The sequence below is a fragment of the Ochotona curzoniae genome, unplaced genomic scaffold, assembly GCF_017591425.1.
Source record: "Ochotona curzoniae isolate NIBS_2020 unplaced genomic scaffold, NIBS_Ocur_1.0 contig_3432, whole genome shotgun sequence".
Lineage (NCBI taxonomy): Eukaryota > Metazoa > Chordata > Mammalia > Lagomorpha > Ochotonidae > Ochotona > Ochotona curzoniae.
The window spans coordinates 6,715,576-6,730,130 of record NW_024465859.1 but is presented as its reverse complement, the minus strand read 5'-3'; the positions used below and the strand labels follow the sequence as shown (position 1 = coordinate 6,730,130).

General features: G+C 40.3%; 2 protein-coding genes and 1 non-coding gene across 5 annotated transcripts in view; 1 reads left to right on the top strand and 2 right to left on the bottom strand.

The window, feature by feature from the left end:
- Positions 1-5,425, bottom strand: part of METTL15 (methyltransferase like 15) — a 141,306-nt gene extending 135,881 nt beyond the window's left edge. Inside the window, exons 1-3 of the mRNA XM_040980019.1 lie at positions 5,344-5,425; positions 3,641-3,828; positions 112-382 (exon numbers count right to left, since the gene is read on the bottom strand). Of these exons, the coding sequence (XP_040835953.1) occupies positions 112-381 (270 nt within the window). The 5' untranslated portion in view covers position 382; positions 3,641-3,828; positions 5,344-5,425. The remainder of the gene's footprint in view (positions 1-111; positions 383-3,640; positions 3,829-5,343) is intronic.
- A 180-nt stretch (positions 5,426-5,605) lies between these two features.
- KIF18A (kinesin family member 18A) overlaps positions 5,606-14,555 on the top strand; it is a 68,666-nt gene continuing 59,716 nt past the window's right edge. For all 3 annotated transcript variants that reach the window (XM_040980017.1, XM_040980018.1, XM_040980015.1), the window contains exon 1: positions 5,606-5,728. The gene's annotated coding sequence lies outside the window, so the exon portion shown is untranslated. The remainder of the gene's footprint in view (positions 5,729-14,555) is intronic.
- On the bottom strand, positions 13,926-14,116 carry LOC121156577. Its single transcript, XR_005883883.1, has one exon. It is a non-coding gene; the product is annotated as a U2 spliceosomal RNA (small nuclear RNA).

Here is a 14,555-nt window from a genome sequence, read left to right as displayed (position 1 = left end):
CAAAGAGCTCTGAAGTACACATTTTAAATAGTATTATTACAATGATTTTACACTCAAAAAAATGTGGTATGAATAAAAATAAATTAAAAAATCAAGAGACAATCCACTCACCTGTCCTTTCTGTGGTGCCAAACAACGAACAACTTCATCCACCATCACTGGAATGTGTAATTTAGGGATAACTTCAAAATCTCCTTCTTGAGAACTGTGGAACTCCTGAGGTCCAATATGAGATGTATGTCCCTGGGCTTCATACTCATTACATCTTTTAGCTGTAGAGTGTACTCTTTTTGGCCAAGATCCTAAATTAAGCATGCCAAATTCCAACCAGCTTGAAGGAAATTCTTTATATATCCTATAAAAATACGAGTATCGAAGCATCCTGTAGGTCAACAAATCTAGAAAAAAATTAAAAATAGGCTGCTAAGTTTTTTCAAAAGAACGTTAACATTACTTAGAAGAAAGCAAAACAATATGAAATATTCAACTCATCAAAAAATGACTCATCATGGAAGATCTTAAAGTAACTAACCTCTTTTAGCAAAGAAGAAAGAGAATGCAGAAACATAATCTAAATGCAATTTTGATGTGACCTGATAAGAACATTATTTGAAAACATCAAGGACATGAAAACTGATTATTTAGTCATTGGGTTTTTGGGTATAATATTTGAATCTGATTAATTACAGTAAATTTAAATTGTTCATTTGAAAGGTTAGCTGGATGACTGAAAGGATTATACGTATTTATCCAATCTTAGATTCAGGTGGTATTTTATTTCATGTTCTTCCACTTGTTTTTCTCTTACTGTTGATGTCTCATCTTCAAGTTAATTTTACATGAGCCACTGTCCCTGGAAGGAGACAAGGCACAAACTTTGAAAAAGAAAAGGAGACTGAAAATCTTCCATAATCTCTAATTATTTTCACCCCTGCCTTCACCTGTGGAGTGTACCAGTTTAAATTACAACTTTATGAACACTCAATTGAGCACACATTGGCAAATCCTATCACATTTGTTTTGGGATCCCAACACCAAGCAATAAGTGAAACATATATTGAATTCTCACACTTGTTCAAGTTTCTTCTGTAATCTACAATTCCTGTAAACTCAAAGGAAGCTGTTTATATAAAGACATGGACAAGACCTTTTGAAAACAGTATGATTTTTTATCCAATTAGTTCCAAGAAAATTTTTAACACAACCACAAATAATCAGTAAACACAACTTTTCTCATCCTAAATAATGACTTCTAAGACTCCCACACCATTTTATTCGTATTATCACATGGAATATTTAGGATTATCTGAGAGGGAGGGGCAGGGAAGAGATTAACAGATAAACTCCACATGGAACTAACATTTCCATGAATTTCCACATCAAGAAATCTCACCTACCTTACTACATCACATCCCCAAAACACTTCAAAAACATAAATTCTATTTCAGTATATATTTCCATCCCTTTCCAACTGAAAATCAAGAGCTGAAATCCTGATCACAAGTAATGACTACACAGAACCAAACACAAATATATCAATATACCATGCATAAGACATTATTTTATGGTATATCAACTTTAATAATGATATATTCCAAAGAATTCTGTGACAAATGTGATTTTAAAGTGTTTTACATTTTGGAATATTAAGTAATATCTAATTAACCAAAATGCTAATCAGAAGCTGATTACAACGTAACTCAACTACTCAACTAAGTTTTCTTTCAGTTTCCAAAATAGTTATTTAGCACTTATTAAATACAACTTGTTATATCTAATACGATGGTACGATGGTTCAATTGGATGATCCTCACCCTGCAAACACCAGGATCCCATACAGATGCCACTTCATGTCCTGGTTGCTCTACTTTCCATCCAGTTCCCTGTTTATTGCCTGGGAAAGCAAAAAGGATGGTCCAATGCCTTGGGACCCTGCAACCATGTGGGAGACCCAGAAGAAGCACCCAGCTTCAGATCAGCTCAGCTCTAGCCACTGAACCCATTTGGGGAGTGAACCAGCTGATGAAAGATCTTTGCCTCTCCTTCTCTGTAAATCTGTCTCTACAGTAAAACAAATCTTTAAAATAAATAAATACCACTTGCTATTATAAGCATACTACACATGTATTACTCATCCAAGCTTCACGACAACCATTTACAGATGAGGAGAATGAGGAAATGCAATACACTTTCAAAGGTTACATGCTCATCAAAGCCAGAACTATAACACAAGTGCTCTATTCCCAGGTGTAGAAATCTTGATGATGTAAACAGAGCGCACTAGAAATATTTAATATTCCCACATAATTTAACAATATTTTAATTACACTATGTATTTGTGGTATCTCATGAACTCAATTCAACTATTTCAAAGAAATCACCATCCTATATCTCGGTCTTACTCCTCTTGAAAACCAGAGAAGGCTACAAGATGCCGAAAAGAAGATTTTGTTTAAAGGCCTAAGCAGTGGAATCTGAAATACGTACACAAAGCGATACTCTCTATTTTTTTAAACATTTACTTAGTTTTATAGGAAAAAAAAATTTACAGAAAAAAAAGGAGAGACAAAGATCTTTCAATTACTGGTTTACCACTGGCTGTAACAGCCAAAGCTGAGCCAATCCAAAGCCAGGAACCAGGAGCTTCTTCCAGGCTTCCCACATGGGTGCTGGGTCCCTTGTCTGCTTTCCCAGGCCACAAACAGGGAGCTGGAAGGGAAGTGGAGTGGTCGGGACTCAAAGAGGCATCCATATGGGATCCTGGCCCAAGCAAGGCAAGTACTTTAGCCACTAGGCTACAACTCCTGGGTCCTATGTTTAAATTTTTGAGCGTGAGAAAGCATAAGCAGCCGAAATTTAAATGTCTGCATCAATATCACATGAGGTAAACAGGGAATAAAAACAATTGCTATCACCTTCTTAGGTAATTCTGTACTGTATTCAGTGTGTATGTACATCGTACACATACCTAATTCAGCTGTAACCAGGGAACAACACATGAAGCTTTTTATTGTTCATTGTCTACTAAGTTGTGCCAAAATGGAGAAAAGGCTACAAATAATCCATTCTCTGTGGTTGTTTCTAGAAGGAGCAATTGTAAATCCGGAGCAAACCCTAAACAAAGTTCTTTTCCTAGTCCAGGAATGCAAGCCCCTATCAGACAACCCAGAAGCCTCCCGCCGTCTCACGTGAGCCAGCCACCTTGAAAGATTTCAGATTAAAGTCCCTGTGGTCACAGGAGACCCAGAAGGGCTCTGCGGTGTCCCAGCAAGTCCTGTAACTTCACTCCACTGGCCAAGTTCAGTTTCAACTCTTGAGAAGACAAAATTGGCCCGCAGATTGTTAGTCGCGGCATTTACAGGTGATGAATCCCTGTGAATACAACTTCTTCAAGTGTGCGAACAATTACCAGCACCGCAGGGAAATCCTGTTTACATAAATGCAATTCTAAACGACCCGGAGCTTAGCGCGGGAACTCAGAGAAAGTGAAAGAGGTCCTAAGGGAGCAACACTCCTTTCGCCTTAACAATTGTCGGGGAAGGAAAACTGTCGGGAAACTTGGAAAGTCAGGCTGAAGGTGTGCTGAGGCGGGCGGTGGGGAGGGGGCTTGCCGGCAGACCCTAAAAGAGGAGCTGCTCACCTGGGACGAGAAGAGTGCTCGGTCGGCCTCGCGCTGGGCCAAGTCGGAGGACCGAACCCGCCGCCCAGGGGGACGCTGGCAGGGACGGACAGGTGGGGTTCACGTCCGCCCCAGCAACCCGGGCCTGGCTGCCTTCGGTTCCGCCGCTTGGAACCCCGCACCCAAAGGTCTCCAAGGATCTCAAGTTCCTGCCGGGGAATAAACAAGGCCTCACCATCACCGCCTGAAATACACTTTTTCTTTTTCTCAATTGCCTGAGGCAAGTTAACTTTTAGGTAAAATTATGTTCTACTAACACTGCAATTACAGAGTACTCCATTTTCTCTAATGGAAGGTGGGACTTTCTGAGTCTTCTAGCTCTTTATAAAGTTTGATTCTTTCCTGCTTCCTTACAAAATGCTCCATTCTCCAATCCTTTGGTAACATTGGGAAAGTCTTGCCAAACAGCCAGCTGGCACAGTAATGGCACTGTTTATAATGCCAAACTGTTTTAGCAAAATATGCACTTGCTTAAGAATACAGATCTCAAAACCTGAACCCCGCTACTTGGCTACCGAAATTAAAACTAGGTGTGGAAACACCTGACGAGTTTGTGCAGCACAGGTACCCAAATCAGGCCAAAATGTAAAACACTTGCGTTCACCTCACCAATTGCCAATATAATTTCCAAATGGCAGGATAAGTTTATTTTCCGACCAGACTATCACCTTAATGTCAATCTAAAAATTATTTCAAATAACTTCTTTCTAAGTTGACTTGTGCGTACAATTGAAAACAAGGATTTTCCCGTAGCGAATCCCTGTCACATTCGTTTTCTCTAAGTGCTACACAAGGAACCATACTTACATGAGCTGTCTAAAAGACTAAAAGCCGTTTCCTATGCAAAGTTACTAAAATATTTGAGATACTGAAAGTACTATGCAATGAGTGCACAGTTGAAATACAGTGAAAAATCTTCATTTCTATTACCAGACCTACGAACACACAAATGATTATTCATTAGCTAAGACACACGTACTAATAACAGGATGTAGCTTTATCTAATGTTCAGAAACAAGCACATAGCATGCGTCACATATCATCCACAAAGCTCCCGCTTTTCAGGAAGAACTAATGTCTTTAATATGTGTGCGCGGGGTCTACACAGGGTTTTAATGCTCTGCAGCTGTGGTGTCATGGGTCTTTCTATTTACACAATAATAACAGAATGTCAACTCCAAGAGGGCCAAGTTTTAACTCTGCCTAGATTATTGCGTCCCTAAAAATTTGCCATCTACACTTTGTAACTAAAAGGATTTTTAAAAGGACAATAAGAAATAAAGACATCAGATCTTACTATGAAAAAGCATCCTGATAAAGACATCTTAGCAAATAGATTTTTCAATTTCCAGCCCCAACCCCCACTTTTAAAAAGTGAACATTTGAACTAATTGAACTTCAACACAAACCAACAATAACTAGTAAACTAGGCCAAAATCTTACATTTACTTCCTAATACAATTAAGAGACTTTAAAAAGCGATACTATGATAAATCCTGTGAGCTAGCAATAAGGGAGTGGAGAAAAAGCCTCAGGCCTCCAACCGGGAAGACCTAGCCTCGATATTAACTCCTTCAACAAACCCTAAAGGTCGGCTCAAAGGAATGTGGCTAAAACACAGATGCTAAGCCTTTCAAAGTGAGGCCCGCGGAGGCCTAACTGACCCGTGAGGAGGGTAAAACACAGATACCCGGACTCAAGCCCTCAGCCCAGCGCCCGCACCTCGCCCGCGCCCGGCACGCCGCGAGCAGCCCCGCGCGGAACAGCAGGCCGCGGACCCGCCCCGGCGGCGCCGAGGCCCCGCCCACCCGCCGCAGCCTCCGGAAGCGACCGGGCGTTGCCACGGCGACGCACAACAAGGTCGCCTCCGCCACTCAGAGGTGCAGCGAGCCGGGGCAACGTCCGGCGTGGTGACGTCACGAGGAACCGGCCAATGAAAGGAGGCGCTGAGGAAGCTGGCTTGAGTTTGAATCTTGAGGTTGACTGGGAAGCGACGGGAACGCGGATTGAAGGCAAGTGGTGGCGCGGGGCTGCTTTCTTTGGCCTGAGGTGAGTGAGAAACACGCGAGGAGAGGGCTGCTTTCTGGAGAGCCCTGCGTGGGGATATCCTGGCTGGTCGCGGGCGGTCCCGCCGTCTCACGTGGGAGGACGAATGCGGAAGCCTTGAGTCGCGGGTCGGTGGGCCGGGGGTGGAAAGTGAGGATCCTTGAGGACAAAGTGGGAGGCAGAAAGCACTGGAGAGCTTGAGCTCGGCCCCGCTGATCGTCGCTTTCCGCTCCTCCGCTGCTTGGGCGGAGATCACCTGCCTTCGGCGTTGAAAGGAAGTTGCAAACTTTTAAAAGGGTTGCTTGGCTCCTTTCCCAGGCTGTGGCAGAGAACTTTAAGTATTCTGTACCTTACAGTGTGGACTGCCTCCTGGCATCGAAATTCAAGAGCGTTTTGTTTCCCACGGAGACGTTAAGCGAATCTCTGGGCTGAACTATCAGAGAAACTTTGGTCCGTTACCGCAGCCAAGTTTTTGTCTAGTCAGGTTGTGCCGTGGTTGGCCTCGCTGAGATCAGCGGAGCATCAGAGAACAGCTGGACCTCTTGGTCCAGGGCTCCTCAAATAGGGGACATTGTAAGCACCTGCCCTTAGGGTCCGCTCGTCCCTCACTTAGGCCGAAACCAAGGCTGACCGCTGCTGTTCACTAAACGAGACTATTTGGTCAGAAATAATTTTGCATAATAATGCAATACAGTTTAGATTAGAAACTGTGGAACAGTTGAAGGAATACATTAGGCACCTGGTAAGTTTTAGTTGTCATCTTGTCTCATGTAGTTCCATCACCTTGGGTTTGGAGAAGTTTGTAACAAATGTTAATACTAAAAAAAAAAAAAAGCTGCAAAGACTAAACGGTATTTATTATTAAGCTTGTATTGCTTGTGAACCTGTCCGTATTAGTAAACAAAGTTTGGCTTTAGCACTAGTAGTTAGTGTAATGTTGGTGAACTTCTACAACTTAGAATTTTCGTTTTGAAAGTCCATCTTGTCCTTCTATCCATATACTCCTGATCAGTTTCATGTACACAATAAGTGAATTTTGTGTTGTTTTATAAAAATAGGCTGTCAGTACCACCTTGCCTTATGTTGGAACTTAGTTCCCTGAAGCTTGTAAAGTCGTGGAAACAAAAGGCCTAATACGGGACTGTAATTGTTAGTGTTGAAAGTGGTTCTCAGACCTGAATAGTTTGCTGAACCTGAATGTAATTGACATTTCAGTTTGTATATAACAAATAATCACAACAGTACCACTTTACTTGGGTATGAATGTGTAGAAACGTGTTCTGTGATTCCAGTACATCAAACTTGGGGAAAGGTGGCTGTTAGACCTGGACCCACTTTCTAGCTCTGCCCTTGCAAGCCATATCCTCCAGGAGCCCTGAAGCTCCTGTGAGAAGTAGCAGCTGCAGAGCCCAGTGCCGCTTAGCAGGAGCTCAGAACCAGGGGAAAGGAATAGATGTTGATCTAAAGGCACGGCTTTTAAACTCATGGAATCTGCATTACAGCACTTTTGGTGATAAATCTCTTCTTCTGACTTGGTAATCATACCCAATTCTAAATTTCACAGTGTTTATTCAATGAAAACATGCGAATAAGCTGCTTTTCTCTAGTGTTTGTTTTCTGGTTTTTTTTTTTTTTTTAAACTTGGACGTGACATGCCAAGCGTCTGTTTTTTAAGTGATAGAAGCAGCTAGACTGTAATTCTCAATGGTACAGAGGGATGTAAATGCAAGTGCCTTTTACCTAGACTTTCATATTTTGCTTTCATGGAGCAGCAGGTGTTGTCACTCTTAAGGATCCTTACCTAGAGAGCAATATACGAACACCAATAAATGCAAAAGATGTGCATGTTCTCGTCTTGTTTTCATTCACATTTACGTTTAAACTCTGCTAGTTAGTTCATCTATTTAAGAAACCCAAGAGTCAGTAAAACTCAAGGTAGCTTCTATTTTTTTCACAAATTGTTGTGGTACCTCGTTATGTATTGGCTATTAAATATTTAACAAATGCTGTGATATAAATGAAGTCTAAACTGTTACAGTGCTTATATATTTCAGACATGAAATAAGCAATCATTATGTAACCAGATAGTTTATCTTCTAGTTAGTGCTAACTTCTAGGAAGCAAAATAAAGCTGGCAAAGCTTGGAGAAATAAAGTAGGATGGCACTATTTCACATAGATTCTTTGGGGAAATTCTGTGCAAAATGGGTTTCAATCAAGAGCTGAATCATGAATAAGAGATTATGAGGTGGAAACTGTCAGCCGAGGTAAGAGAAAGTGTACTGAGCATGAGACCAGAGGAGTGCTCAGGGGCTTAGGAATACTGAAACAAAGTTGGTGTAAATTAAACCAAGTAACCAAGGCGTGGTGGATTTGGGGAGAAACATTAGAGAAAAGGATCAGAGACTAGACAGGGCCAGCAGTGATCTTCAACATTACAAAGGAATGAGCCATTCTGTGTAAATGAATCTTACACAAAATTAAATATTAACCTTGTTAAATAAATGTGGTATTTTTAACCTCACTCAATGATAAAAATAAAATGTAACTTTCCTGTTTCCCTAATTTTTGTAAATAAAAAATTAGACACATTATTTAACTTTTGGAAATCACAATGAGGACTTACAAGTATCAAAAAAAGTTAAATAATGTGTCTTGTAAGTCCTCATTGTGATTTCCTATTGTCAGTCATGATATTCTACTATAGTGTATTGTCTTCGTTTAGTTGTTCTTTCTGCTTGCCTTTACTCTAAAAGGGCAAATTGCTTTTTGGGTTCTGTATAGTTTATTAATCATATTATTCATCGTAATTTTTGAGAGTTTGCTACATACCAGGCTGTCTACAAGAAACTAAGGCTGAAAAGTAAAAATAGACAACCTTGTTATTTTCTTGTGCTTTTATAATTTTTTTTTGACCCAGTGAAGGATCTTAGCTATTACATGTACTAAGTTTTTCATTTTATGTTAGCAGTGGAAGCTCTTCCACTGGCTCCTTCATCACTCTTTCACACTTCATTTCAAAGTATAGTGAACATAGGTGTTAGATGGATTTATTTGTCATTTTTATCTCACCGATTTTGCTTTTTGTTCCATTTAAATTCACTTGGTATTAGATACTACAAAACTGAACAGAGACCATATGTGATATATATAAACATATATGTGTGTGTATATATATACCCAAAAATATATCTTGTGAACTGTTGTCTGAGAAGAATATGTGAGTTATTATTTTTCTTTTGCTGCTTCATATTAAACAAGATCAAAGAAAGTTGCGTTCTAAGCAGGGTCGGGCCTGGTTAGTACTTGGAAGGGAGAAAGTTGCGTTCTATATACCTAATTCATATTTAAGAATATGTGACTCTTTTATTTATGTTTGGGGGGGGGGAGAAAACACCATATAATAAAGTAGGAAAAATCTCATTGATCTTGGAAGATGTCATTACATTTGAGCATGGGCAATTTTTACATTTTGTGGACTTTGGGCATTTTTTAATAGGCTGTTCATTTTATTTTCCAGAGGATAGTTTTTCTTTTGTCCTTATGGAGTGAGATCCATCAGTTAGGGAAGGGTAAGGTAGGGCAGGGTAGGGTAGTGAATGGAAGCCTTTGGGGGTTGAGATGGACTCCTACTTTGCTGCTGTGAATGCCACAAGTCATGCAGGAATCAAATATCACATGCATCTTGGCAATTACATAGGTATAGAAGACACCTGCTTTGGAAAGGTCTCTGTTGGTAGGGCCTTGGCTATTTGAAATGATGGATTTCATGATGAGCATGTCCTTGAGTACACATGGCTGACTGTTGGTGCAGCCGATGGACTGTGTACAGCCACAATTATTTTTCGCGTGATTGTTCCTTCTTTTGTCATCTTTGAAACATGAAGCTGAAAGCAACTTCAGCCATTTCATTATGAAATTACATTTGAAGTAGGAAATGTATAATATTTAAGTTTAATGTGTTTCTTAAAATGTGTTCCAGGTCATGAAATACAGCTATATTTTACATGCTTCCTAAACTCCTTTACCTGGTTAGCAAAATTTGTGCCAGATTTATAACTTGAATATGATATCATTGCCTTTTAAAATACCTTCAGTAATTTCCAGTTCATTTCAAAATTAAGTCTGAACTCTTCGGCCTTGCATTAAAGATCTTCCAAATCTGGCCCTTTTCACAGTTTTCTTTTTTGTTTGTTTTCCATGAATAGCAAACAGTAGATGTTTCATTAAGAAAGTAGAAGTTTACCTTTCATGGTTTTATCTTTTCTATTTCTATTTTTTTAAGGATTATTTATTTTTATTGGAAAGGCAGATCAATCAGATTTACAGAGAGACAAAGATCTACCATCCACTGGTTCACTCCCCAAATGGCTGCAAAGACTGGAGCTGAGCCAATCAGGAGCCAGGAGCTTCTTCCAGGCCTCTCACTTGGCTGTACAGTCCCAAAGCTTTGAGCCATCCTCTGCTGCTTTACTAGGCCATGAGCAGAGAACTGGAAGGAAAGTAGAGTAGCTGGAGCAGGAACTGGCATCCATATGGGATCCCGGCACTTGCAAGGGGAGAATTTAGCCATTGTGCCTGGTACACAGTGTCATCTTTTTAAAGTAGCTTTCTCAACACTTAATCTCGGGGCACAGAAAAATATCTGATGTGCTTGAAGCCATTCAGTATTTTTCTTTCTGAAATACTTTCTACTTTATTAAAACTATCCATTCTCAAATCTCCTTATTTGCCAAGGAAGCTTTGTTTTAATTAAAAAAAAAAAAAAGTTTTGTTTTTTTGAAAGGCAGATTAGGGAGAGGTCCCACCTCCCCTGGTTCCTTCACCACATGAATGAAATGGCTGAGCCAGACCCAGTTCCGGAGCCTGGTCTCACATGTGGGTGCAGAGGCCCAAACATGAATCACCCAGTAGGGTCTTCCAGGACACTGTTACCGTCATAGCACTTACCATAGTTATACCTTTATATAATTGTGTAAATATGTTATTCATATGTCCATCACAATTATGTAAATAACATAATCATAGAGAATACTGTAGTTCAAACTACATATTTTGTTTGTTTGTTTTTCAGAGTAGGATGTTATTTATGTATTTGAAAGGCTCTGTGACAGAGAGAGGGGAAAATAAAAAGATCTTTATCTACTGGCCAAGCTCCAAGTGTTCACAACAGCCGGGTGTGGGACAAGCCAAAGTCAGGCTGTAGGAACTCCATCGTGGTCTCCTGCATACATGGCAGTGACGGTCTTCCACTGTCTTCCCAGAAACATTGACAGAAGTAGTGTTAGAAGCAGAGTAACCAGGACTGGAACCAGTACTTTAGTATGAGATGTAGGTATTGCAAGGAGTTGCTTAACACACTCTGCCACAACACTGTCCTCCAGGTATTGTTCGGAGTGATCCATTGGGGCAGTCATTGTGGAGTAACAGGTAAAGCTTCCACCTGTGGAAAATATATGTATTTAATCTGTTAGTAAAATACTGTTTAGGATTTCAGAAGGCTTTTAGAAATGTGTTTTTGGTCTCAAAAAATGTGGGAGACTACCAATTGTAGAGACACAGGGGTAGAAATGCTAAACATCCTGTGACCCATAGAATAATTATCAAAGAAAATTGTCTAACTCAAAGTGCTAGTCATCAACACATTGGGAAGCAGTAAAGGATGGACTCAGTCACCGTGGGAAGAAGAAGCAGGGGTGGGGAAAAACAGGGAAGAGGATTGACAGGCATCAGACACCTCCACTAAGCTTAATACTTGTTTTTAGCTACAGCCTTCACAACAATTCTATGGCATATTAGCTATTTTATACAAATGAGAAACTGAGGTTTCTGCCTGAGGTCACAGAACTGAGATTTTTTTTGTGTTTTGAGGGGCTTAAGTAGCCCAAAGATCAAGAATGAAGAAAGATCAGTGTAGTTATTCACTAGGGATCTAATTGTTAGACTCCAAATAACCACCCTTTTCTCTTCATTCTATTTTTGGATGAAGACAGAATCTTAAAAGGCAGAGCTGTGTCCAGCCATCTGCTGCTTTTAGATTACTTTCACCTTATTTGAATTCTACCCAAGGGAGTATAATTCTGTGACATATTTTTGCTTTAATATTACTGTTATTACTCCTATTTTTTAACAACAAAATATTTGGACTGTTCCACACCACTTTTTTGGGGGGGCTCCCTTTACAGTAATACTCATCTGAATGCTGCTAAATCCTATGGTTAATTCTCCTTAAAAACTCAGTATGTTAGTATTTTGCCTAATCGTTGTCCGCTTGATTTAAGACTTTCACAAATATTAATGCAGTTTTTAGAAAACATTTATTTACATTGCAAAGTAAGATATGTAGAGAAAGGAGGAGAGACAGAGAGGAAGATCTTCCGTCTGGATGATTCACTCCCAAGTGACCAAAACAGCCAGAGCTGAGCCCTTCCAGGTCTCCCAAGCAGGTACAGGATCCCAAGGCTTTTGGGCTGTCTTCGACTGCTTTCTCAAGCCCTACGCAGGGAGCTGGATAGGAAGCAGGGCTGGATTAGAACTAACACCCATATGGGATCCTGGCCTATTCAAGGTGAGGACTTTAGCCACTAGGCTACCGTGCTGGTCCCCTATTAATGCAGTTTTAAGCCTTAAAAACCCAATTTCAGAGCTGGTGCTGTAGTATAACAACTCAAGAGGCTGTTTGGGATAGCAGCATCTCATGTGGAAAACCATTCCTGTCATGGCAGCTCCACTTTCAAACAAGCTCCCTGCTTAATAGCCTGGGAAAAACTGCATGACAAGCCCTAAGTGTTTGGGCCCCTGACACCAACAAGGGAGATCCAGCTGAAGCTAATAACTTTGGTTGACCTACAGCTCTCTGTTCTCTCCATCTTGGGAGAAAAGCAAAAGATGCAAGGTGTCTGCCTGTCCCCCTCTATAATTGTGACATTCAAAATAAATCTTTAAAGAAAGAAATAATTACTTTGAATTTCGTTAACACTCACAGGATGCCCTTTACCTGTTTGATTTGACTTCCTGTCTTGACATTTTCACCTGCATGCCCATTAAGATTTTAGGTAAGCTGTCTAAAACCAAACTCTTCATCTCCCTGTATCCCCAACAAATCAAGAAAGAGGGCCCAGGAGCAGTAGTCTAGTGGTTAAAGTCTTTGCCTTGCATGTGCCAGGAACCCATATGGATGCTGGTTCCTGTCCCAGCTGCTCTGCTTCCCATCCAGCTTCCTGCCTGTGGCCTAGAAAAACCGTAGAAGATGGCCCCTGCACTCATGTGGGAGACCCAGAAGAGGCTCCTGGCTCCTGGCTTCGGATCAGCTCAGCTATACTCATTGCAGCCAACTGGGGAGTGAACTAGCGGATGGAAGATCTTTCTGTCTGTTCTTTTTCTGTACATCTGCCTTTCTGGTAAAAATAAATAAATCCTTAAGAAAAAAAAAGAAGCAAGACAGAAAAACAGGTGTATCTTCAGGTCTGTCTTATTGGATGACTACTCTATTTTTCCAGCACTCAAGCAAAAAACCTTGAAGTTACTCTTGAATCTTAATTTCTGTCATTCCTCCATCTGCTGGTCAGGAGAGTCTTTCACATTTACCTACCTATAGAATGTGACTTGCCGTCATCCACCCTGTTCTTAGTGGACACCATCATTTTACTAGTCTGTCCTCAAAACATTTAGTAGTTCCAACACTTTTCCTCTTGTGTGTTACTATCCACCCCTTTGTTCACTGATCTTTCCAATAGATGCTCTGTTGGAAATAATTGATTCCCTACCACCCAAGTGGGAAACCTGCATTATGTTCCTGCTGCCGACCAGTTTTGGCCATGTTAGAGGCATTTGCGGAGTGAACCAGTAGAAGCTCTCTCTTGCTCAAATATGTAACAGTCCACTTTGACGTCAATTTTGAAATATATTAGCCATAGTCCTCATACTGGATCACCACCATCTCTCATCATGTCTACCAAAACTTTGTATGTTTGGATCAACCTCCTCCTTTCCCACTCATCCTGCCCCTCCTACTACCTCCAGCTCTGGTAACCATTATTTTACTTTTAGGTCTGTGATTTCAAATTTTTAAAATTTTATACATTCACATGAAATCATATAATTTTTATTTTTCTTTGCCTCTCTTATCTCATTAGAGACTATATCTTCCGGATTCACACATGTTGTCACACGTGACAATTTCATTCCTTTTTTTCATTATAATTATTTGCACCATTCCTGGAGGTATTGCAATACCAGGTCGATGCACAGAGTGGACAGAGCAAGCTCCTATTCCAACTCCAGGCTCCAAAAATCCATCCAATATACTGTCCTTGGATAGAGGACGTATCAGATATTAAACTGATAAGAACGGATACTACACTTGATCTTAGCCAAAAGGCCAAGAAGGGATGGCAATTTTATTCCTTTCTAAAGGCTGACTAGTTCTCCATTATTCGTCATCTGTTTGTGGGCATTTAGGTGTCTGTGTATTGTGGCTATCATGACTAATGCTGCAATGAACACGGAGTACAGACAGCTCTTCAATATTCCTTATTCCTCTGGATAAATACCTAGAAGTGGTATTAATGGGTCATGTTTAATCCAGCAACAAACTCAAGTGTTTACTCAAATGTTGCTTGATGTTTACTTGTAATTTTCAAGTTCTAGATTAATGTGTGAATAATTGAAATTTCCAGATTGTTGTTAGTTTACCTTTTATCTTTTCATGTGAGGTTAACCATAAAGTTCTCTCTGATTTCCCTTATCATTAGAGGGTGGAAGTTAAGACCCCTGAATTTATCAAGGAATACAATCTGTCACCCTCATACCTTAGCTAGTTACTTGAGGCC